Raw genomic sequence first — 25,168 nt, forward strand, 5'->3', positions numbered from 1 at the left:
GTTAGAAAGGAAACAATTTCCTATATATATATATATTTTTTTTTTTACAGAAAGGTGCACTAACCACATCTATATTGGGAAGCCTGCATATCCCATACCAAGTTCATGTGGAAATCTAAAATAGCAACTTTCAAAACAACAGGCAGGAAGGAGACAAGCTGGTTAAGTCCAACTTTGTGGAGGCAATGCATTCTGCAAGCTGTTTGCTAACCCTTCATTACTTGGACTTCCCAGACTTCTGTTCTTGAACATGATATAGAATTGAAGACTACCTAATTTACCATGCAGCTGAAGCTCTGCTTTACAGAATCTGGCCTTTACATTCAAAATGGTAATAAGGCTAGAATGATGAGAATAGAAGAAAGGATTTCTGGGTTTTGCCCTTTAAATAATCAGTTTCAAAAGCTGTTTTCTTTCCTTGATGCTGTCAGCAGAAAAACGTTTTCCAAGAATCACATTTTTAATTAGCACATTAGAATTTGACAATAGCCCCTCTTCATTTAATTGTTTATTTAATGCAGAGACTCCAGTACAGATTTGTTTTCAAACATGTATTTTGGACTAATTCTGGAAAACAGTTATACATACAACAGTTATAATACCAATACCTAGCAGACTTCTTCACCTGTTGAGCTGGGATTACGATAAAGGAAGTAAGTTTGTAACACACCAGAAGGTATGCTACAAAAGCAAAAAACATTGGTAAGAATGGTGGATCATTTTAAACTCCAAATACAAAAGCAGCAGCTACTTCCTGAGGTATGATGACTGTAATCACCAGTACAACATCCTTACTGGATGAACTAACATCAAACTATACTATTTGTGGGCTAAAGATAACTAACACGTATCCAAACCCATTATTGCCATAGGAAAAGGAGAAAATACGGGCTGCAGAAAGAAGAACAAAGTCAATGGTCAGCCTTACTATAGGAAACTGAATTGCCTGGAAGGCAAGCTGTTGCTGCACAAGAAAAATATCAGAACAAGAAACTATTGAAAAATACATATTAAATGATTGTATCTTTTGGGAAACCACTAAACTCACTAAACTCAAATCACACTTTTTGATTAGTTGGCTGTGATAGTTTGTGGTTCATTTTGCATTTGACTGAGACAGAAGACAGTACAAGGGTGTTGCAGCTACCTCCAGAAGAACCTCTACTGAGGGAATTAAGATCAAAGGGGGAAATGTACAGGCAAAGTACCCAAGCAACACAACTCTGCTTGTGAACTGTTTCATACAATAAATACATATTTACCACTAGTAAAAATTGTCCCCAAATAGGCAAAGAATGTCTCAGAAAAATGTCTACAGAATTTGCTGTTCATAGGTAAAAGGAACTGTCAGGAGTTAATTTTTCACTTTAAGCAGTTTACACTGTAACTTTTTCAAAGTAAAAGTGATTAACATTTTATTAAAAATACAGAAGTAGAAAAAACTAATTAAAACTGCAGGAACAAAAATAACATCACATTTCAGATATTTAATAACGTAATGTCTGAATATATATACGTATATATGCAAGTCACTATACCTCGGGTTTCAGATCTCTATGGACTACTCCTACATCATGCATATGGCTCACTGCTGAAACAAGTCTGCGCATAATATGACTCGCTTCAGTCTCACTGAAATGTTTCTTTTTCTGAATACGCTCAAGCAATTCTCCTCCCTTCAGCAATTCCATTACTAGAAATGTGTGAAGCTGAAACAATGAAGAAAAAAAAGGCGTATTAGAAATTTAACATTACAAACCAACATTCATTCAGGAGCTAAATGCTATTCTGATAGGTTCTTAAAGTTTGAAGAAATAAAACTGCTGCTCATAGTAATTCATAACGCCAGTAAGCGGCACCAAATTGAATCTCAGATGACATTTTCCCCATCAATCTCACTGAGACTGGATAATGTTGATGTCTGTCCCATGTCCACCCACACTTATTTACAAAAATGCAATGCCACCATGTAAAAGGATAAGTTTGGATAAGGGAGACAAAATGCCTTTCTTTTGGATTACAAAGCTAGAAAAAAAAAAAAAAAAAAAATTCTGCTGTTTAAACCTGTTCTGATGTAGGGATAAATGTCTATCAATATGCATAAAGAGGTAGACTTTAAATGTTACCAAATGCTTTAAAAGCACCATGATATTTTACTGTGAATTCAAAGACTATCTAGAATTTCTTCTGATTTCATCCCCTGCAGAGAAGAAGCCAAAGCTACTCTACTATCAGAATCACAACACATACCTTCCCAAGCACTATAGAGTACTTTTTAAATTAAAAAAGTAATGATTGTTTAGATGATTGCTCTTTTCAAGATAATCAATAAGAAGTGACTTCCTTGATTATATGGCAACGTTAGCACATAATCAACTGTAATTCAAATGTCTTGCCATTAAGCAAAAGGCAGACTTCTCAGGATAGGAAAGTGAAGTTAGCATTCTCAAAAGGTAATGGATATAGGCATGGGATGGATTCTACATTTCTTTCTCCAGAATGATAGTAACAAAAGTAATACTTCAAGTAAAGAAAAAAAAGTTCTGGGAAAAGGTCAAAGAATGAAATCAAAAGAAACAGTCAGGAACAGAAGGTGCACAGTATTTAGGTATCAAAGAACACAAGCAGAGCTATGCAGACAGAAAGTGGCAACAGAACAAAGCGCCTCCTAGTCACATTTCTAGTAATACTTGTAAGATATCCTCTCCTGCAAATTTTCTTTATGTTTTGGGAGTAGCCAACAGGAAAATCAGGAAGGATAAAAAGACTTTTCTCTGCTAGAGAACTTCTTGTGGCTTATCAGAAGAGACTGCAACTCTATGGGTGGATTACTAACGTAGAATTTGATCAGACTGATATCGGAGCAGGTTAAAAATTGAATTTTTTTTTTTTTTAAGACAAACCACAGAAATGTCAAACTAGAAAATTTAGAGCTGTGTCAGTCTTCAGAATATTGTGCATAATTAATCTGGAAGATACCATCTGGGAACCACCAAGAGCAACTAAAAATACAATAGTTAGGCTGGTTGAGAGTAGCTTATTCAGTTGCAGAGCAATCTGAAGAACATATTTTTTTAGATATTCCTGAGTATAGTAATTTTACTCAAAGGAAAATGAAAAAAAGTGTCCTGTTCTACACATGCCTCATATTGTACATAAATGTAAAAAACTGCTTCCTTATCATTAAAGATTAATGTACAGAGTTTTCATCTTCTCATGCTCCACATGAGCACCCTGCTGGTCCTTGTATAAATAGCATACTGGGATAGACTGGGATATGTGGAGAGGCAAGAGAGCCCATAACAAAATCTAGACTAGAATCACAGAGTAGTTTAGGTTGGAAAGTACCTCTGCAGGACAACTGGTCCAAACCCCTAGCTCAAACCAGCACCAACCTCTAAGTTAAATCAAATTATAGCTTATTAGATGCTGTGGAGCTTGCATTATACTAAGAAAAAAGACAACTAAGGACTTAAAATAAACCCTAAACTAATCTCAGTATGTTTTCAAATAGAGGCACTACTTTCACATTTGGCAAGTTAGCAAGCTACAAGGTTATCTCCATTAATTTACTAATATGCCAGAAAAAAAAATGCAGTATATACGTAATCTTCATATGTAAAATTTCCAAGTTATTTTACAAAAATTATTTTTACAAATACTATTTTAAGATTCATGACATCCACAAGGGAAGGTGATTATCTATTCACAGGTATGGAAACTAGGCCATGAATATAATGTATGACAATTAACAAAGTAGATCAAGGACAGAAATAGAATCCAAGACTCTTAATTCTTCCAAATACTTTATTGATTTGGTAGAGTAACTTCAGAATGTAGAATGCAGAACTTCTGCTTCATCTTCTATACTGACTAGACAAAAGCCCTAGGGAAAAAAGTTGTCTCCACTGTAACAGTACGCTTAACTCCTAAAAGTTCCTGGGAAAAGACATGGCAAAGTATTTGGCTAGTGCTGATTATAGTTTCTTCAAAATACCTGGTCCTGAAAAACTTCATGCAACTTCACTACATTCGGGTGTCCTTCGCAGAGTTTCAGAGCTGTTATTTCTCTCTGGGTGTTGGCTTCCATTCTGGAAAAATTGAGCAGTCATTTTGTACCAGTTTTACTGGGCAAATTTCACTGAGCAAATTATTACTACTCTTTTTGTAATTACTTGCAATCCAAATTTTCTTAATATTACAACCACTTAAACACAATGATAAGCATATTCAAAGTAAGCTCAGCAAAACTCTCTACATAGCCCTGCAAGTTAGGACATAAAAAACCACACCCAAATAAACAATGTTTTTAATGCAACTGCAACTTGTTGCAGCAAAAGCTGAAATGATATTATAGAATAGTTTCCATTCAAAAAGTCTAGGGCAATTTGACTTCACCTCTGTTCCTACAAGTATTTATTAGCTCAGCTTTATTGTGAAGACTCAAATTATTGGACCAATCCTTTTCCATTCTTATAGGAGGCAAGTACTTCCAAGGCTGTATGGAAACTATGAACTCCTCACAGAGAAGAGTAACATTATCTACATATGAGCTGTGTTATACAAATGAACCCCTAAACAGGCCATTGTAGCAATATGAAAGAGATAAGAAGAGTAGCTGAGCAACAAAAATCATCTCACAAATTTTCTTTCAAAACTGAAAGCTATAGCCAAAAAGTTAACATGGTAAACATTATAAAACCTATGTGAATGGGGACAGAATAGAACATTTTGATTCCCAGTAAACATGGTGACTTATCTGGGGCAAATAATGCCTGATTTTTTTTTTTTTAATTTTTTTTTTCCAAAATTTTCCTTAAGAAAGGCTACTCAAGTAGTGACTTGGAGAATGGCCTTCAGGATAACGCAGATAAAAATCGCTCTCACACGTTCTTAATTTTTGGTTGCATTCCCCACAACCCTCCATCCCACAAGAAATTAAAAAACCTGATTCAAATAATCTTTTCCCCCTAAGCTACTATAAGGAGAACGTGGGCCTAGGAAACAGATGAAAAAGGTTCAGCATCATGAACATCAACCTTTCTGCATGGACTTTTCTGAGTATTACCCCTCTGTAAATAGTTAACCCTGTCAGATTTTAAACAGAAAATATCATGAAAAACAACTTAGAATCTCTAAAACAATAACTCAATCTACTTTACTGTTTCATTAGCCTTCAGACACATAGATAAACCTCAAATTGTTGGATGGAGCCAAGTCCAGCACTACTAACAAAGTAGCACCATAGAGGAACTCTTCATCCAAGCTTTCACTTCAACTATCATGAAAAGGTTTGCCTAGGTGTGGGATTCACTTTTGTGGCACCTCTGATGGGCAGGAGTGAAAGACTGACTGATTTGGAGGCAAAGAAGTTACCAGAAACCTATTATACTTTTCCTTTTAGCAAGAGTTACTAGAGTGGTCCTCAGAGCAATATTATTTACTGTTTAAAAGCTTCTTACTGAAGGCTGGTTTCTGTCCAGCCATTCAGAGTGTGGGTTTACTGCTCCCTCTAAATACTGCACAAACATGCTCTGAGTCTGCTCACAGCCTGCAATCCTAAAAAAAAAAACAAAAAAACAACAAAAAAAAAACAAAAAAAAACAAAACCACAAAACAAAGCTACTTAAAATATCTCTATTGCACGTGGACCACTTCTTTACCTTAATTTAGGACCTAAAAAAAGCTAGGAGGATTAGCCAGGTTAATAAATGCTTAAAAGGGTTGTGTCATAGTCAGGGGTTTGGGTGTCTTGAACATGGGACCCAAGTTTGTAGGCCAGGTCTAGTGGGGGCTGGTGGAGCTGGTCTGACAAAGGAAAGAGCACTTTTGGTAGGAGGCTTGCCAGACTGGTCAAGGAGGCTTTAAACTAGATGTGTTGGGGAGGGAAGCATCATTCCATTCCAACACACCCAGTCAGTTGCCAGCACCTATAATAAATGCTTGGAGCAATGTAAAGATATCCCAGCTGCTCCAGCCAATGAGCCGGCTTCAGTTGGAGCTCAGCTCAGATGCCTCTATACAAATGCCCATAGCATGGGGAACAAACAAGAGGAATCAGAGATGTGCGCACATCTACGGGGGTATGATATAATAGGCATCACAGAAACATGGTGGGATGGCTCCTAAGACTGGAGTGTTGGAATGGAAGGTTACAGGCTCTTTAGGAAGGACAGGCCTGGCAGGCGGGGAGGGGGAGTTGCCCTTTATGTTAGGGATAGGCTGGAGAGTATGGAACTCTGTCTGGGGACAGGTGATCAGTCCACAGAGAGTTGGTGGATCAGGGTTAAAGGGAATATAGCTATGGGAGACATTACTGTGGGGAACTCTTACAGATCACCTGATCAAGGAGACCCGGCGGATGAAGCACTCCATAGACAGACAGGAAAAGCCTCACGGTCACAGGCCCTTGTTCTCATGGGGGACTTCAACCACCCTGACATCTGTTAGAAGGACAGTATGGCCTGGCACAAGCAATCCAGGAGGTTCCTTGATTGTGTGGAAGACAACTTCCTTCTGCAAGTAATAGAGGAGCCAACAAGGAGAGGTGCCATGCGTGACCTCGTGCTCACCAACAGGGAAGGGCTCGTTGGAAATGTGATGCTCCAGGGCAGCCTTGGATGCAGCGATCATGAGATGCTCGAATTTGAGATCCTCAGGACAGTGAGAAGAGCGTGCAGCAAGCTCACTGCCCTGGACTTCAAGAGAGCAGACTTTGGCCTCTTCAGGAACCTGCTTAGTAAGGTTCCATGGGATATAGCCCTAGAGGGCAGGGGGGCCCAAGGCTCTTGGTTGACATTCAAGGATCACCTGCTACAAGCTCAGGAGTGTTGCATCCCAACTAGAAGGAAGTGCAGCAGGAGGGCCAGGAGACCTCCTTGGATGGATAAGGAGCTGCTGAGGAAACTTCAAATGAAAGAAGTGAAGCAAGGACAGGCGGCCTGGGAAGAGTACAGGGATGTTGTCTGGGAAGCTAGGGACCAGGTTAGGAAAGCTAAGGCCCACTTAGAATTAAACTTGGCCAGAGGTATTAAGGGTAACAGGAAGGGATTCTACAGGTACATAATGAATAAAAAACAGACTAGGGAGAATGTAGGCCCCCTCAGGAAGCTCTCGGGAGAACTGGCTACACAGGATTTGGAGAAGGCTGGGGTTCCGAATGACTTCTTTGCCTTGGTCTTCATTGGCATAGGCTCTGACCAAACCACCCAAGTCTTGGAAGGCAGATGCAGGAACTGTGAGAATGAAGACCTTGGGCCCACTGTGGGAGAGGATCTGGTCTGAGACCATCTTAAAAATCTGAACGTGCACAAGTCCATGGGTCCTGATGAAATCCATCCGCGGGTCCTGAAGGAGCTGGCAAATGAAGTTGCAAAGCGGCTGGCCATCATATTTGAGAAATCATGGCAGGCAGGTGAAGTTCCCGATGACTGGAAAAAGGGAAATATAACCCCCATTTTCATGAAGGGGAAAATGAATGACCCAGGGAATTACAGACCAGTCAGTCTCACCTCTGTGCCTGGCAAAATCTTGGAGCAGATTCTCCTGGAAGGCATGTTAAGGCACATGAAAAACAACAGGGTGGTTGGTGACAGCCAGCATGGATTCACTAAGGGGAAATCCTGCCTGACCAATTTGGTGGCCTTCTATGATGGGGCTACAGAACTGATGGACAGGGGTAGAGCAGTTGATGTCCTGGACTTGGGCAAAGCGTTCAACACTGTCCCACACAACATCCTTGTCTCTAAATTGGAGAGACATCAATTTGATGGATGGACCACTCGGTGGATAAAGAACTGGCTGGATGGCCGCACACAAAGAGTTGTGATCAACGGCTCAATGTCCAGCTGGAGACCAGCAACAAGTGGTGCCCCTCAGGGATCGGTGTTGGGACAGGTCTTGTTTAACATCTTCATTGCTGACATGGACAGTGGGATTGAGTGTGCCCTCAGCAAGTTTGGCAATGACACCAAGCTGTGTGGTTCGGTTGATATGCTGGAGGGAAGGAATGCCATCCAGAGGGACCTTGACATGCTTGTGAGGTGGGCTGATGCCAACCTTATGAAGTTTAACCATGCCAAGTGCAAGGTCCTACACCTGGGTCGGAGCAATCCCAGGCACAGCTACAGGTTGGGCAGAGAAGAGATTCAGAGCAGCCCTGTGGAGAAGGACTTGGGGGTGTTGGTTCAGGAGAACATGAACATGAGCTGGCAGTGTGTGCTTGCAGCCCAGAAAGCCAACTGTGTCCTGGGCTGCATCAAAAGGAGCGTGACCAACAGGTCGAAGGAGGTGATCCTGCCCCTCTACTCTGCTCTTGTGAGACCTCACTTGGAGTATTGTGTGCAGTTCTGGTGTCCTCAACATAAAAAGGACACGGAACTGTTGGAACAAGTCCAGAGAAGGGCCACTTAAACAGGGGAAGTTTAGATTTGGTATAAGGAGGAAATTCTTTGCTGTTAGGGTGTTGAGGCACTGGAATAGGTTGCCCGGGGAGGTTGTGAATGCTCCATCCCTGGCAGTGTTCAAGACCAGGCTGGACGAGGCCTTGGGTGATATGATTTAGCATGAAGTGTCCCTGCCCATGGCAGGGGGGTTGGAACTAGATGATCCTAAGGTCCTTTCCAACCCTAACCATTCTATGATTCTATGATTTGGCCTGGTCCACCAAGATGAAGAAGAAAGAGCAGAAGAAACTGTATCATCTAGAAACATAATTTCTAAAAGTTCTATGGCTAAAGTCAATACTACTTTGCTCACTGTTACCCAGAAACAAAACAATGCATTAGCTTAAGATGAGACGGGAATACTGGTCCGCAGCTCTGCATGCACCACAGAAAAAGCTTTTGAATGTAGACACAAGGCAGGGATTTCCAGAGTGAAATACCCAATGCCGTGTCAACTGCATACTATGTGTCTAAGGTCTCATTACAATGAGTGAAATTCTACATAATTAATCTTAAAGGGTGAACTACTTCACTGCAAAATACACACCTAGAGTAGGATTCAGTGGCCTACGCATAGGAGAGCCTGGAAGACCTCGGCCATGAAGACATGTACATAAAGGCAGTAATCACAAGACAGAGGGGAACTGGAGAACAGAGAGGACACCAACAGATGCTAAAATGGCACAATGGAGATGCCTATGTTTAAGTTACTGAATCCCACAGCTAGAGTCTAGTCATTTGAATCTCTGTAAGGCTTCACTAATAGTTTTGAGTAGGCCTCCATTAATCATAGCACACCTCAGAAAATGGACTCAGACAACTATAGTTAGGTGTCTTATTCTTTGACTTTTCCTATCCAAAACACGTATGATGAAACGCTTAAGGCTGGTAGACAGTTACTTCTAGAGTCTGGAAAAACAGAGGTACAGCCTCTATTTTGGAGAAGAGATCACCATGAACTATCATTCTGATGGCAGAACATCTACACTTTCTCTTCCCTACCAGTATTCTGCAAGACACTGGGACATATTTACTAATGAACACTGCAAAATGATGCTAAAAAATCCACCCACTCATCAAATAATCCCTTATCTTTATTCTTCTCTGGACAGAAACTGCTTGAAGTATCTATTTTGGAAGAGGACCAGATGGTCCCCATGTACAAAGCAAGTCAGCTTCTTCCATTGTGGTGATGTCATTGGGACAACCAGGAAACGACACAATTTACAACTCACAACTCCATAGTCTAATCCCATTTTACACACACACAACTTGATCTGGGGTAACCGACACTAACAGATCCTTCTTTAAAGCAGTGTCCTAGGCAATCAATTGGGCTGCTTAGGAGAGGAAGCTATCATAAGCCTACATTCTGTTTTCTTATGTCTAGAGACAGGAGACCCTTATACCTTACTCTGGTCAGGAGCAAAATTAGGGGAAATTAGGGTAGAATACAACAAGGAACCAGAAAAGTACTCTTTAGGTTTCTCCTTGTGTCCTCCCCGACAAGAATAACATTTTGCTTCAAAAGACTTTCAGAATCTTTTAAAGGCCATAAGGTTAATAAAAGTTTCTGTAAATTCTACAAAAAGGAAAGAATATAAAAGTTATTCTTCTAATCCATGGGTGACAATAACAAAGAAAATATTTTTATTGTGTTATAGAATATTTATACCTTTTGCTAATTATTTTTACTGCATACTCTTGGGTAGTTTTCTTGTGTAAGCACTTTCGACAAATGGAAAAACTTCCTTCTCCCAATGGTTTTTCTTTCAGATCCAATTCATAATGATGATAAAATGGAGAGTCCTGTTAGAAAACTGTATTTAGTTCTGCAGAATACTTTTAGTATACACAGTCAAAAACAGGGTAAAGTTTTGTGAGAATTTTTAATCTACATTTAAAATTGTAAAAAAGCGCTCTTTTTGATAAAATATAATCTTAACTTCTATTTCATAAAACGCATAAAATTTATTCTGAGTAAATCTTATGTTACATTAAACTTAAACACTAAATAAATCATTACTACCACAATAGCTAATAATAAAAAATATTCAGACAAACAGGCTCAAAGATGGCTGTACATACATTTATCCACAAAAATCTTCTTTGAAGACATCACAATAGCATGTGCTCTTATAACCCTTCACACATCTATCCATGCTTATGGGTAAATACAGCATAGAAGGAATTCTGATATAATTAAAGTAGCTTCAAAGATATCTAAAATGTTTGGCTGAGTAAGAACTATCAGAAGTCAAAATAATATTACTACTATACTTCAGTCTTCTGGAAAGCACGACAATCATCTCATTTTTCAGATTAAATTTAAACTACATCTTAATAGTACCACATGCAAATTACAATCATCTGAGGAGCCATTACAAGGAACAGATAATTCAATAATGACTATTTTGTAATCTGTAGTCTAGCTTGTGATTGCTGCTTGGAAATTTATATGTAGTTCCAAGATAATCAAATCAACTCAGCTCCTGATATTATTATTACCTTCATCATAGCACTTCTGGCAATAGTTGTAGTTCCAGGCCGCTCATCCCCAACATAAAACTGAAGAGGATCTACTGTAGCTGCATTGCGTTTAAACAAAATAGACGGTGCAACGAAAGAATACCCCTATGAAATTAAAACATCAGAAAAGAACATGGCGTGAAATTGTTGCACACAAACTATGATACTGCATATGAGGCATAAGAAGTTTCAGAATTTTTTTTTTCAAATAAACTGGAATTTTCATAGTGATTCAGAAACTGTAACTATGTCTTTGATGGGTGGAAGGTATCACTCTGTTCAATGTAAACAAGTATCTTTCTGAGATTAGTTATATGATTCTTCACAGTAACAGATAAAAAAACAATACAAAAATTATGGTAAATTATGCTAAAAATATGGCTCAGCTTCAACTGTATTGCAATATGATAAAGAGTCATAATGCAAAGTAGCTAGCTTCCTAGAACACCTTTAGTTTAAAGCACAAAATAGTTATGTTGTGATGTAAGCATCAAACCATTTTAAATGGCAAAACAAAAATAAGCTTCATATTAATGGATGTGCTCAGTTTGGGCATTCTAACAGGAACAGCTATGACTACCAGAACATATTATGACATGCATACATTGCACAGTACAGTCAAAATTAGTACAATTCTAGCAAATTCCAAAATATGATGTTACATTCTTGTACACTAAGCAGTATTAAGCAGCTCAAACCCAGACAATAAAAACAACAAAGTACAAGGATGTGTTGGAGAAAAAGCAATCCAGACTGCTGTTAACCTCTGCAGCTTTGGTACTGAGTTGGCTGCACATAAGCTCCTTCTGCCTATTTGACATCCAGACTGTGCAGTCCAACAAGGGATATAGTAGTCTAGTAACTGAAGCACTCCTACAGCACCCAGAAAACCATCTTTCAGCTCTGCAGTTAGCTCCTACTTCCCAAAGGAATACCCCAACTAGAGAATAACGCAGACATGGACAAACTACATTGCTGCTGTTGAAGCTGGTATGCCAGGCTGATGGAGTCAAGCTGACAAGATTCTTAAGGTATGAATACTTGATAAAGGGCAGCCTGACTTTAGTCCAACAGGTAGGACACTCATCTGGGAACAAAGGCCATGCAATTTTTTGTTTGCAGTAGGACTGCTTCCACCTTTCTCATTTTGCAATTGCTGAATGAAGCCCTGAGAACTAGCACTGTAAATTACATAGTTACCAGGAATTAACTTAGAAGGCAGGAAAAAGAAACAAAACAAACTAGCTATACACATGCAATTGTTCAATAAATTATTGGGTTTATTGTTTTTTGGTTGTTGTTTTTTTTTTAAATTAATGTGAGTTCTTAAAATACCTGAAATATTCTTTCTGAAGTCTGAGGGGTTGCTGCAGGAGAATATGTTGGATCCATTTCTGTAAACTCTTCTGCAAAATTACTGACATCCAGCTCGTCTTTGATTACTGGTTTAAATGGAGCTGGTACTTTTTTGGCAGCTAAATCATCCCAATTCATATTCTAAACCAAAAAAGGAAAATAAGTTTGAATCAAATGAAAATTTAAAAGAAACAAATATTGGAAAGAGGGATTTGTTCAGAAACAGTCATAAATACATTTGCTATCGTCCATGGGCAGATGAAAAACATTCAAATTCTGCCCTACTAATCTGCTTAGATAAAGGCAAGAAGTATCATAATCACTGGCAAGTAGACAGAATCCCAAAACAAACAAACAAACAAAAAAATCAACACAAATTTAAACAGTGGAGATAAACGAAAACAGCCCTTATATTTCTTGGGGAATAACGTATTTTTGTAAGCCGTGGTGCATGCATGCAGTATCTTCAGTTTTTCATTGCTGATTTCTATACTTAATTACTAATCTTAGCTTCCAGAGCCCTGAGAACAAAATGCCTTCAGATTCTTACTTAAAGGCATGGTTGGAAGTAGAACATAAGTATAGATACAGTAGTTATGAGAAAGTGGCCCTATTATTGTATAGGAGTGGAAATGAAATGAAGTCAAGATTAAAAAGTTTTGTATAAGGAAAAAATGTATCTTCCAAAACAATCAGTGAATAAAGAAAGTTCAACGCTACTTTGCCAAACTCTCTTTTAAGAGGAAGGAAAATGAAAAGGAATGAGAAGAAATTCGGAAGTTAAAAATCCAAGATATTGCCCATGATGATTGTTATGATAATTAAATTGAAAATACTGATTTGAAAGGTTTAATTTATCAAATTTTATCAAATATTAATAAACTGAAATCTGAACAGAATTAAAATTTACTAAACAAGACTAAAGAATGAATTAGGAAAAGGAAAATACGTAAGAGGTGTTTATCCCCAATAGGGAACTTTATCAATATGCAAATTTTACTAACAACATTAGTGGCAAACTTTCCTTTAAAAAAACAACACAACATAGAAGTGTTTTCCATTAGACTTTCTGGTTTCAGTAACATGCCTTTTGGCTGCTTCAAGTTACTTTTACAAATAGACGGAATACATTCAAAAAATCTACCAACCCTTCTTGTAGTCCACATAAAATCCATATGCATAAAAACATGGATACCCTTCCTAATTCAGTCCAAGATTATTCATGCAATTAACACACTCCTAAACTATTATGTAATAAAGCCAATAGGATTTCTTTAGACTTGGTTTTCAAAGGCACTAACACAGACTAAGTGGTATCTGGGGAGCTTTGTTTGTTTTACCTGGAAAAAGGGATGCTGTTTGATCTCATCAGCATCAGTGGGACCACAACCTAGCCTCTTCTTGGGGTCTTTCATCAAAAGACGCTGAATTATATCCTTTGACAGTGCACTCATTTCTTGCGGATAAGGTGGCTCACTTTTTAATATTCTCCTGTAAAACAAGTATTTGCTAATTACTTAAAACTCTTAATCAAAGAGTTACCATTCTAATGGTAGCATTTAACTTTCAACTCAAATTAAAAAAAATATATTTGAGGAGATAAATTGCATAACTTAATCCACAAAAGAAAAACAAACCTCATTTCATACATACTGAGGTTACTGTTACTATTTAAATAAAATCTCATAACTACAACAGGTAGCTCCACTGAGAGATCACCTTGATTCCTAATAGCAGTCAAAAAAACCCAAAACCATTTCTAATGTTACAAATTATTAGAAAACAAAGATAAAAAACACACTTGGGCCATTTGAGGTTTACCTGCACCTTATATATTGTGTACAATGCTCATACAGAATGTGCTTCATATGAAGATCTACAAAAAAGGCTAGGACTATCTAGCTTAGGCAAATGGGGAGTTTAGGGATCTGGGCATAATGCTCCCTTCAAAATGATGAACAGCGAAGAGAACATGGATAGGGACCTCAATGTCTATTTCAACACAAGAACTAGAAGCCACCAAAGACAGCAGAATTTCAAAATCTCGGAAGCCTAGAGGAGAATGACATTTCAATACCTATCTCTTATATGAGTAGCCCCTGCAGTCTTATACAAAGAGGAAGGTTTGGCTCTGGGTGTTGAAATTTTGGGGGGAGAGAGGGAGAAAGGAAGTGCATACTTGATTTGTGGGTAAAATGAGTGGTGAAATACAACTGACAGCAACTTTTTTGTCATACAATCACAGGATGGAGAGGTTGGAAGCTTTCTGAGTATCTCCCAAGAAAAGACACTCTGCACCTCCCTGGGCAGCCTGTGTCAGTGTTCAGGCACCCTCAGAATAAAAAAAGTGTTTCCTGATCTTCAGAGCAAGCCTTTTGCATTTCAGTTTGTGCCCATTACCTCTGGTCCTGTCACTGGGCACCACTGAAAAGAGGCTGGCACCCTCTTTTTTGCACCCTCACTTCAGGCATTTACATACATTGATGAAATCCCCCTGAGCCTTCCCTTCTCCAGGCGAAATAGTCCAAGCTCTCTCAGTCTTTCCTCATATGCTTCAGTACCTTCAAATTCTTACTGACCCTTTGCTGGACTCTTTCCAGTATGTCCCTGTCTCTCTTGTACCAGAGAGCTCAGAACAGGACCCACTCTCTTAACTGCTGGTATTTTGTCTAATGCAGCCCAGGACACCGCTACCATTTCTTTGCCAGAAGAGCACATTGTTGAACTAGGTGTCTATATATGCATACTCTCAATGTGGTTACTTCAGGAAGCATGACACATAGAAGGAGGGACTTAACTTTTAAGCTAAAAGAGACTCCAAGGCTGAAATTATATGAGGCTGTGGCGGCACTAAAATCTTACTTGTTATAGGTCTCTGATGAGTTGATCACTGCATGACATTCCTAAACTTTGTTTAAAGTTACTGCATGACATCCTTAGATTCAGCTACCTCATGGGAAAATTTGTATCTTGAAATATGCAACTTCTTGGATAATTCCTAAAATAGATGCAGATTGTTTCCTAAATAATCCTGTCCTGTCAGTGTGGAAGGACAAAACCAAGTTCAATATGCACATATCCTAGGGTTTGTTTCTACTGACACTGTATCCAATTTCGAGCAAACAAAATGACAAAACGAGCTAACTTCCTGGTTTAAGCAACACTGAAATGACTTAGGAAAATACAGCTCTTAAAAAAAAAGAAGTAAGACAAAATTGAGTTTTAAGATGGACTGCGTCTTTAAATGATGTAAGGATCATCCACAGTAAGGGTCTAAATTACAGCCACTCTGCTAGCAGAAGTAACAGCAATCATAAAGCCTTGTCTTCAACTTCTGGACACAATTCACTTTACAGAGAAGGAGAAGAAAGCACAGTACAGCCAAATGATTTCTTAATTAGGGATGTCAATACCAAATTTAAACATCACTAAACAAGAGGATTCTTACACTGTAGGACTGGTGAAGAAGTAAAGATTCAGCCTCTTCAGAAATCATCCAGTTTCAGAAAGGGGAAGCAGGTAAGGAAGTAAGAAAGCCTTCCTGTTGTAAGACATAAGACAGGACATCTTGACAGCAAAATTACTTGATTTATAGGAGGGCCAACAAAACCTGTAACATCTTCTTAGCCTGGAAATCAGTTCAGTTAGAGGAGTCAGAGAAAATTTATTTATTAACCTTTCTGATGTGAGAATCAGAAGGGTATGTAACAAAGATCTTGGGAAGAGACAAGCTCTCTTTGGGCTCTCAGAAGGGAGAAAAAAAAAAAACCAACAAACTCAAAACCAAGTATTTTTTTAAATGGATTTCTAAAGCAATGAGATTGAAACTCTGGGATGTCCTTAGAATCCAAAAGATAAATTCTTAAGCATTTTCCTATCTGAAGAATGTCAGAGCTTTCAGATTACCAAATCAGATAAAATTTTGAAAATGTCTCTGAGAAAAGGTGCTGAATTGGGACAATTAGTAACATGGGTAACAGAACAAATGAGCACAATTTCTCTGTGCAGCCTAAGAAGATCAGTTTCTGTAGTAGTGATGCTGGTACGTGCTAGCAGTAAGATTTTTGCTCCTGTCTCAGGCTTCTGATGCAAATACAAATAGAGTGAAACAAACATAAGCAGTGGAGAGTCTTTTACAGAACTCTGCACTGCAAGTTACCAGAAAATTCTTACCTAAAAGAAGTACATCTGCAGTAACACTAGTAAGTCTATGTTAGCCAGGACGCTGATAAATGACGGAAAGCGGCTTGGTGAGCATTTCTGCCAGCTCCCTCAGACACTTGTGGGGATCCCATCCATTCCCATAGACTTGTGTGTGTCTCAGTGGTGTAGCAGGTGGCTGACCATTTCCCACTGGACTATGGGGGCTTCATTCTGCTCCTTATCCCTGTTTTTCAGCTCAGGGGGCTGGGTACTGGAAGAACAACTTGTCTAACTATTAAAGACTGAGGCAAACAAGGCATTAAGTACCTTGGTCTTTTCCTCGCCCTTTGTCACTGTTTCCTCCCTTACAATAAGAGATGGAGATTCTCCTTTGCTTTCTTTTGTTGCTAATGTATTTATGGAAACATTGTTATTGTCTTTTATGGCAGCAGCCAGATTAAGCTCTAGTGGGGCTTTGGATCTTCTTCTTTTCTCCTTGCAAAACTTGACAACACTGTCCTCCAGAACTTCTTCCAAAGGCAATAAAGTCTTCCCCCCCCGAGTTCCAGCCAAAGCTCTCTGCTGTTCAGCCAGGCTGGTGGTCTTCCCTTATCGCTTATCTTTCGACACATGGGGACTGCCTACTCCTGCACCTTTGACTTCCTTAAAGAATGCCCATACCTCCTGGACAACTTTGTCCTTCAGGACTGCCTCCCAAGGGACTCTGTCAACCAGTCTTCTAAAGAGGCCAAAGTCTGCCCTCTGGAAGTCCAAGGTAGCAGTTCTGCTGATCCCAAACCTTACTTCTCTGAGAATCGAAAACTATCGTTTCAATACCTCTATGGCCAAGTCAGCCTCCAACCATCACATCACTCACAAGTCCTTCTTTGTTCACAAACAACAGGTCCAGTGGTGCATCCTCCCTAGTTGGCTCCCTCACCAGCTGTATCAGGAAGTTACCTTATACACCCTCCAAGAACCTCCTAGACTGTTTTCTCTCTGCTGTACTGTATTTCCAGCAGACATCTGGTAAGTATTATACTGAGGGATATCTCCCATTTGTTGACCTTCTTACAGCTCACTGCAGAGAAGGTAGCATTTTGTCATGCTGTACAAGCAGACTCCATGTAAGCTGCATTTATACATGCCAGTGGCATTAGCTCAGAAATACTTTTGAGGTTCAGAGGTTCATAGATACTGTAAAATATTCATGATGCTCTGGACTGTTTCACAGAACCACACTATAAAAGTAGTGAAGAATGAAGCCAATTTCTTTAGAAGTTCCAGGCACTACTTACAATTATAATGGAATTTAAGTATGTGAAGCTGTGTACACATTATTTAGGATGAAAAGAAAGCTGCCAGAAAAGACAGACCATATGGGATCAACATGTGGAAAAGCAGAAACTGGTGAAAACTAATCATGCAGCTTGATCAAGTAAAGAGTCTGGCTTCAGTATCACACCACTACTGTACCAGTAACCCATAAAGTGTTCAGAGGAAATAAGCTGCATGTGTCAAAATCCTTCCTGGTATGGCTGCGCTTCTCAAAAGAAGCTACAGCCTTTAGCATCAACCTTCCTTTCCTTTTCTGAATCACCTCCATCCCCTAGCATATTTCATACTTACACGGATCAATAACAAGCAGAGAATAAAGAAAGGAATCCCAGTATGCACCTACTATGCATCTTCCCAACAGTTTTGCAAATGAAAGGATTCTTGCAGAATCATGGGCAAAATATCTTCATAGTATCTAACGGATGGTCACATTTCAGCCATCCTGCATGAAGTTTAAGTGAAGTCTAAGCAACTATGTCAAATAAAGAGCACAGGCTGTTAGCATTAGTGTGTTCTACAGATTATTTTATAGATGCATATACGTATAAAAATGGAGAAAGACAGATCTATCTATTCATAACCCTAAAGGTAGAAATATTTTTTAAACTGCTGCACAACAGCAATATACTACCTCAAAAACTTCATGCTTATTTTAAATCCCTGTAGGTATGTCAAGTTCCTAAAAAGTCAACCCCTTAAAATGGACTTGCCTCTCAAGTCAGCACTACAAATAACCCATGATCAAACTGAAAATACTGAGTTTGTAATCAAATCCAGCCCTTGGCTATGCTTTTCCAAGATGGGGCCCCCATCCACAGCTCTGCAGCAATGGAAGTCCAGAATTCTCAAAATGAATTGGAAAGAAGCAAGAAGAAAGGAGAGAGGGCATACTAGAAAAAGAGTTACTTGAACAGTTCTGTGATATTTTTTTTTAAATGAGGTTTAATACCCCAAAACACCAAAAATGTGAACAAAAAGTCTTCAGAGACAGACACAGAGACATAAGCAAGTGCAAACTTTAATTTCCCTTAAGTTTCACTTGCCATGAAAGAGGAGTCCAACAGTTGTCAAAAAGCTTACAATAAAAGGACTGAATACAATCCCTCATCAGAAAGAGTGAAAAAGATACAAACCACAAAGTAACTGTTCCTGACAGAAGAACTGAACTGTTAGAGAGATACTTCGTAATAAACTCTGTGGTCACAGTTAACAGCAGATAGCCATTGTGCTATGCAAAGGAATACAGTTATATAAAAATATCTAAAGATTACTTCCCATCAAGGTAAAATAAAGAAGGACCTGGATTCACTTAGAAGACGACATTTTTCTTTAATCTCAATAAAATCAAACGCCATGGAAACTATGCTTTCAGGACTTGTGACTGGGTAAAAGAAAATTAAATTCTTGAAGTCTGCTGCAATCAGCAAGTTAAAGTATATTTAAGTTAGGGAACATAATTTGCTTAGAATAACTCTGCCATCAAGAAAGAAGTTTATACGAACTCATATCTCTCTCTCTGCCAGTGATAGTGATTTCATTACCACTGTCAACTGTAAGTATCTGATGAAGTTATCTGCAACTCGGATTTTCATCAGTTCAGAGAGGAAACGAAACTAGAAAGAGCAAAGATAGTCACAGAAAGAATGTGGAACCCATTTAATTATAGGTATAAAATTACCTAGCATCTGCACCCCAGTTCAACAGAAAAGGTTGTAAACATCATTGAAAGAATTAATAATCAGACAAAAATGACATTAAGTGTAAATTGCAAATGTATCTTCAATGAGAAAATTATCAAAGGTAAGAAAGGAAATAAAGATCACAGCTTCTAGGCCAGACAGGCTCAGAGTAAAGATAGGTACTGAAAATTCAGCTGTTACTTCTTGAAAAACCTCAGTGTACTCATGCTAGCAACAACTAAAAGGGGGGGGCATTTCTGAAAAGCCACGAATCTGGTAATTTCTAAATTTAACAAGGTAGCATGTCAGGAAGGGCGAGTCATTTCTTTCTTTCAGGCATGCTTTCAAGCAAGCAGCTCAACAGCTTCCCAATCTGCAGCAAACTCTACATAGCTCTTTTCAATCCTTAGAAAAGGGGGTTCTTTCCATCTTCTCTGACAGGTACTTCTGCTCCCTTCTCACCCTCTGCTTTTGCTGCAGGAGCACTACAGCCTCCTGGTATCTCACACATATTATGCTTGCTCTACTCTACCCTCACGGGAAGCCCCACCACACTCCCATTGCTCCCCAAGGCTCACAGCAAGCACCATTCCCCAGAAGGTTCCACATGACTCAGTGCAGCAGCCAGGACACAGAAAAAAAAAATCCACATTCTCATATGCTAAGCCACTCTCTTAAAAGGAACATAACACTCATTAGATAATAAACGGCAAACACACAAAACGGATGTCATCCAGGCCAGAAACTGCTATCAATGGAAAGGATTCGGAAACCATGGGTCTTGTAAGTACTGAAGTAACAGAAGATAGATGAAATAATGTCTGAATAGAATCACAGAATGGTTAGGATTGGAAGGGATTTTAAAGATCATCTAGTTCCAACCCCCCTGAGAAGGACAGGGGCACCTTCCAATGCAGTCATAGTTGGGACTAATGAGATTTCAGCTATATAGTAGGGGCTTGTCAGTTAGAAACGAGAGAAAAGAAGGAATTAGATCTATCAGTCCACCACTGGCATGAACAAGACACCACCACCACCACCCACTCCCCCAAAAAGGAATATCTTTTTGTTCAGATGGTGAATTATTACTTCCTTTAAACAAGATCCTCTTGAAACATCAACAGGAATAAACCTTCTATATGTAAGAAAGAACACCACAAGCTGAGTTAAGAAAAGGCTTTTTCAGAAACAAGAAGACTGGGGAACATATTTAAATAAGGGAAATTGTAAGAATTTGCCTTCTGAATTTATCAAAATAAAAGCTGAAAGATTATAGGATTGCTGTCTAGAAATGTGTAGCATAAACAATGACCAGAACAAAAGCATACTCTTCAGCAACAGAGTAAATTTGTCACAACTATATTTAGATCAGAAATTAGGTTATTAGCCATCAGAGGATGGATGCTGACAACCTTGCAGTTTCTAAGCTTTGAATTTAATCTTAAATTATCAGAAAGATTAAGATAGTAAAAAGCACATAAGGACCTACCAAAAGACAGTCAAATCCTGTGGAATACATCTCTGAAGTTACCCAGTTTTGGAGAAGAGTAAGATCTGCAAAACTAAGGCCAAGATTCTCTCTAAAAAATTTGGAACCCCTTCACAGTTCCATTTAGGAGTCAAGTAAGCAATCAGTAAAATTTCTAACCCTAAATATGTCAGAAAGAGTTAATTCAAGTTGTAACTCCAGCACAATAACCAGAAAGGTGAAGCTCTGAATTTTATTAACTGATTCCGCTTCCCCACACCCCCCTCCATTTTTTCCAGTGGCTCTCTAAAGTTTCCTGTTCTCGTAGAGACCTAGAAACCAATAAACAGATCTCAACCTTCCAAGAAGTTGCAAAATTCAGAACAGAAGTAAAATATATTACCTAAATAATTGATGTGTGTTTTGTTGCCCATTATAACCTTAAGTATCAAGTGACTTCAGGGGAGGGTCATAACCATAGTAATATATTCCAGCAGGAGCAAGACTATTCTTAGTTTGGGGCCTGGACTTAAAAGCTGATCTTGACAGCAGTTAACTTATTTGTGCAATTTAAGCCCTCAACTCTCCATTCCAAGAGAAAACCAGTAATAGGAAATGCTAATTTTTGGGGGAGATTTCAGTAACGTGTTCTGGGCAAACTTACTGCTTTGTCTTTTTAAAATGCTCCTGTGCTTTTCCCATGGGCATTGAAAACAAACCTTTAAAGTGTAAGGATTACTGAACATATCAAAGCTGATAATCAGGAAAAGTTTACAAAAGAATGGTACAGGATATCTCATTTCCATATGTAACATATTGATTTATTCTCAGATAGGCGAGTATTGCTAGAAAAGATCACGTTGTTTCACATTATACACTAATAAAATAAACAGTAAATGTGACAAAAAGGTGGTAGCAGAGTACATCCTGAGAGTTGAAATCTGTAGCCTGATGGAAAGATCTAGCAAGAGCTGACAAAAATCTCACAAGCTAAATACACATTTCATTACGTATCAAGATCTTGAATGTGATAATTCTATTTAGATATATTTCATTTGCCTTCCTTTTCAACAGTAAACATGCAGCAGTGCTGAATATCTACACAACTGTCATTTCACTGCAGTTTACACGAAACAATCTTATGTAAAGGTCAGTTGCAATGTTTCAAAAACCTGCTGAGGTTAATAAAACCTATATGCTTCTAGAAGTCATTCTGTTAAACAAAAGAGGAGCACCTAGAATGCTAGGCTGGCAAAACTTTCTTCCTAAATTTTAGATTAAAACTCCTACAACACATATATTCTGGCATAAGCATCACTGTGAGCAAGAATGTATATTTTACTGTTTTGAATCTTACCTAGAAATCTCTGCTTGAGAATTCTTCTCTCCATCAACTGTAAATGGTGATGCTCCAGTTAATAATTCATACATAAGAACACCAACACTCCACCAATCAACAGCCTATAGAACAACAATAATTGTATATATTACGATACACTGCAGTAAAATTGTTAACGAAGGAATGAAACAATGCACCTTGAAAGCAACTAGCAATAGAAGAGCCCACCTATCAATACAAAGGATACAATAAAGCATGAACAACTACAGTCCTGATTGGAGGTATTTTCTAAATTAATTTTGTTTTGCAATCTCTCCACTTCACTTCTTCAACTAATTTCTCAAGCTGAACTCTTACCACTCACTACTAAAGTTACACACACACATGCACCCTGCCACCAGAATTCATTTTTATTTGTGAAGTTATAATAACTCTAAAAGTACACAAATTAATACAACTTAAGCCTTACTAAAAAGTAGTGGAACCTGAGCTTTTAGGAGCTTGAGAATAAAACTAAGGAACTTTCAAAACACACAGTTTAAAAGCACAGACCACAGTTAATCAGGGCACCCAAAAATGTGATGGAATTTTATCTTATATTCTCTGGTAACAGATGTGATCTTTGGCTTCCCATGTGTTAGCAATATTATTTGTGCCTCTGATACATCATAACTTACAAAATATTTCTCTCCTAAAAGAAAAGATATTGCTATGAATAATAAAGGAAGCAGTTTAGTAATTTCAAAAAAATTAATTTAACTACGGGTGTTTCAACTTCTCGATTTTACTTACAAGAAATTTACAAATCAATGAAACTGAAGTTTTGTTTTACTCATGCTGACAACAGTAACTCATATAGGAAGATAGTTCCTGAAATTATGACATTTCAGGTTTTTTGCTTCAAGATACACAAAATTGGATGCTTTATGTATTCAGCCAAGAGTGTCCAGAAGAACTGACTAAAGAAGTCTCTGTACTGTCAGTAATTATTTTTGAAAATACACATCAATCAGAGAAAACAAAGAAAAAAAATTTCTTGGCATGTATTTTTTTTTCAAATAGAAAAGGAGTATCTCCAGATTCAGAAATGAAACTTTAAAAACATAAAAGCTGAAATAATAGTCATTCTTTTAGACAAACAATAAAGCTATCTAGAAGAGATCACAAATCAAAAACATTGATAAGAGCACAGCATACTAAAGCAATCTCATTTCACCTTTTTATTTTAAAGATAAGATCTTTGAGTTGCTAGGTACGCAGTACCTAGTAATCTAACACTGCATCACATCACATCCCTAATGATGAGGCAAAGAGCGTGTGGGGTAAACGGCTACCATTACATACATAACTGCAAAATCACCCTTGCTTATCAGCTAACATTTGGTATCAAACTGCAAAGCTATTGCTTATAGAATACTGTATGGCTGTACACTGCACCTAATGGAAGATGAACCAATCAAAATAACAGAACAGAGATTCCTTTTTAAATCAGCCGTATGACTGAATTGCTAAGCACTTCAGAAGACAGAATCAGAATTCAAAGTGATGCATTGGAGACATGCTCTGAAATTTGCAAGACTAATGCAAAAAATAGAAGGTAGGAAAGCTTCAATACATAAGTTTGTAAAACTCAATTTTTAATAATGACTAGGCAAGCAGTACAGTGGAAAAAAATGCAGCTGTTATAGTGGAATACAAAGTAGGTGTGAGACAATGACAAAGTGAAAAGACAAAGCACATTCCATTTTATGCTTAAAAGAATAATCAGGGAAGTAATCGTTCTGCTGTACTTCAAACTGACAACTCTTAGTTGAAAAACTGTGCCTACTACAGTGCTCCCTACCTGAAAAAATATACAGGAAACTCAAACCAAAAGGGATACAGAATGTATAAAGGAAAAGAAAGAACATTCTCACATAAAAGTTTGACTGAGTCGTTAGTCTAGAGGTTATGGTGTCATAACACTTTCCAGGGCTTAAAAAAACTGTCATAAGAGGAACTGTGATCAACCATGTTCCATGACCCCGACAGAAATACAAGAAAAAGATATTATATATTCCCTAAAACTTCTCAGCATAGTGAGCAATCAAAGAATTTACTTAGGAATATAGTAGAATTGGAGAGTAGGGTTTTTTTTGTTTCAAATATCACCTGTGCATTAGGGTTGTCCTGATCTTTCCCATCAATTACTGACACTTTAATTCATAATAAAACTTGAGCCTCAAGCTAAACAGAATTATTTATTTTATAATCTGAGAACATAACATTTATAACCCAATCCATGCTTCAAAAAACATAAGCTATCCCTGATATACAGAGATTTTAAATTTAAAAAAAAATATATATATATCTGAATTAACCACAAAACAGTAATTTTTCCACTCTGAACTTAAATAATTTTATAATTAGAAAGACGTGTCGGCTAAGTATTTTTGTCCCACTGCACATTTGGAACAATTTTTTAATAGAACACAAATAAGTCTCGATGCCTTCATAAATAAGATTAAAACCTGAAAACATATTGCACTGATGTTTTTAAATGTAGGTAATAATCTGTTAGGACAATCTGAAATGAGGCACGCTTAAATAAGACACTATCACATTTTACAAAAACACCTCAAGCTGAACAACAGTGTTGCCTAAAGAGTTAATTTAGATAGAACTATTGACTTGTTGCTGTTGGTTGACAAAAAGCTCAACATAAGCCAGCAGTATGCTGGACTGCATCAAAAGGAGCGTGACCAGCAGGTCAAGCGTGGTGATTCACCCTCTCTACTCTGCTTTCATGAGACCCTACATGCAGTACTGTGATCAGCTTTGGGGCCCCCAACAGAGGCAGGCCACAAGGATGACCGGAGAGCTGGAGCACCTA

General features: G+C 38.2%; 2 protein-coding genes across 7 annotated transcripts in view; one reads left to right on the forward strand and one right to left on the reverse strand.

Moving 5' to 3' along the window:
- Positions 1 to 25,168, forward strand: part of DGLUCY (D-glutamate cyclase) — a 184,154-nt gene that overhangs the window by 51,039 nt on the left and 107,947 nt on the right. The gene's annotated exons all lie outside the window — the stretch shown is intronic.
- Positions 1 to 25,168, reverse strand: part of RPS6KA5 (ribosomal protein S6 kinase A5) — an 85,802-nt gene that overhangs the window by 5,141 nt on the left and 55,493 nt on the right. For 5 of the 6 annotated variants that reach the window (XM_057413379.1, XM_057413376.1, XM_057413377.1 and 2 more), the window contains 7 exons: positions 22,315 to 22,418; positions 13,670 to 13,820; positions 12,309 to 12,470; positions 10,953 to 11,078; positions 10,120 to 10,253; positions 3,998 to 4,091; positions 1,539 to 1,709 (listed from right to left, as the gene is read on the reverse strand). In XM_057413379.1, the coding sequence (XP_057269362.1) occupies positions 1,539 to 1,709; positions 3,998 to 4,091; positions 10,120 to 10,253; positions 10,953 to 11,078; positions 12,309 to 12,470; positions 13,670 to 13,820; positions 22,315 to 22,418 (942 nt within the window). Of the gene's footprint in view, positions 1 to 1,538; positions 1,710 to 3,997; positions 4,092 to 10,119; positions 10,254 to 10,952; positions 11,079 to 12,308; positions 12,471 to 13,669; positions 13,821 to 15,777; positions 15,873 to 22,314; positions 22,419 to 25,168 lie in introns of those variants that run through there. The other variant, XM_057413381.1, reaches the window with a different exon arrangement.

The sequence above is a fragment of the Pezoporus wallicus genome, unplaced genomic scaffold, assembly GCF_028554395.1.
Source record: "Pezoporus wallicus isolate ANWC-B61680 ecotype Strahan unplaced genomic scaffold, APGP_CSIRO_Pwel_v1 contig_3017, whole genome shotgun sequence".
NCBI lineage: Eukaryota > Metazoa > Chordata > Aves > Psittaciformes > Psittacidae > Pezoporus > Pezoporus wallicus.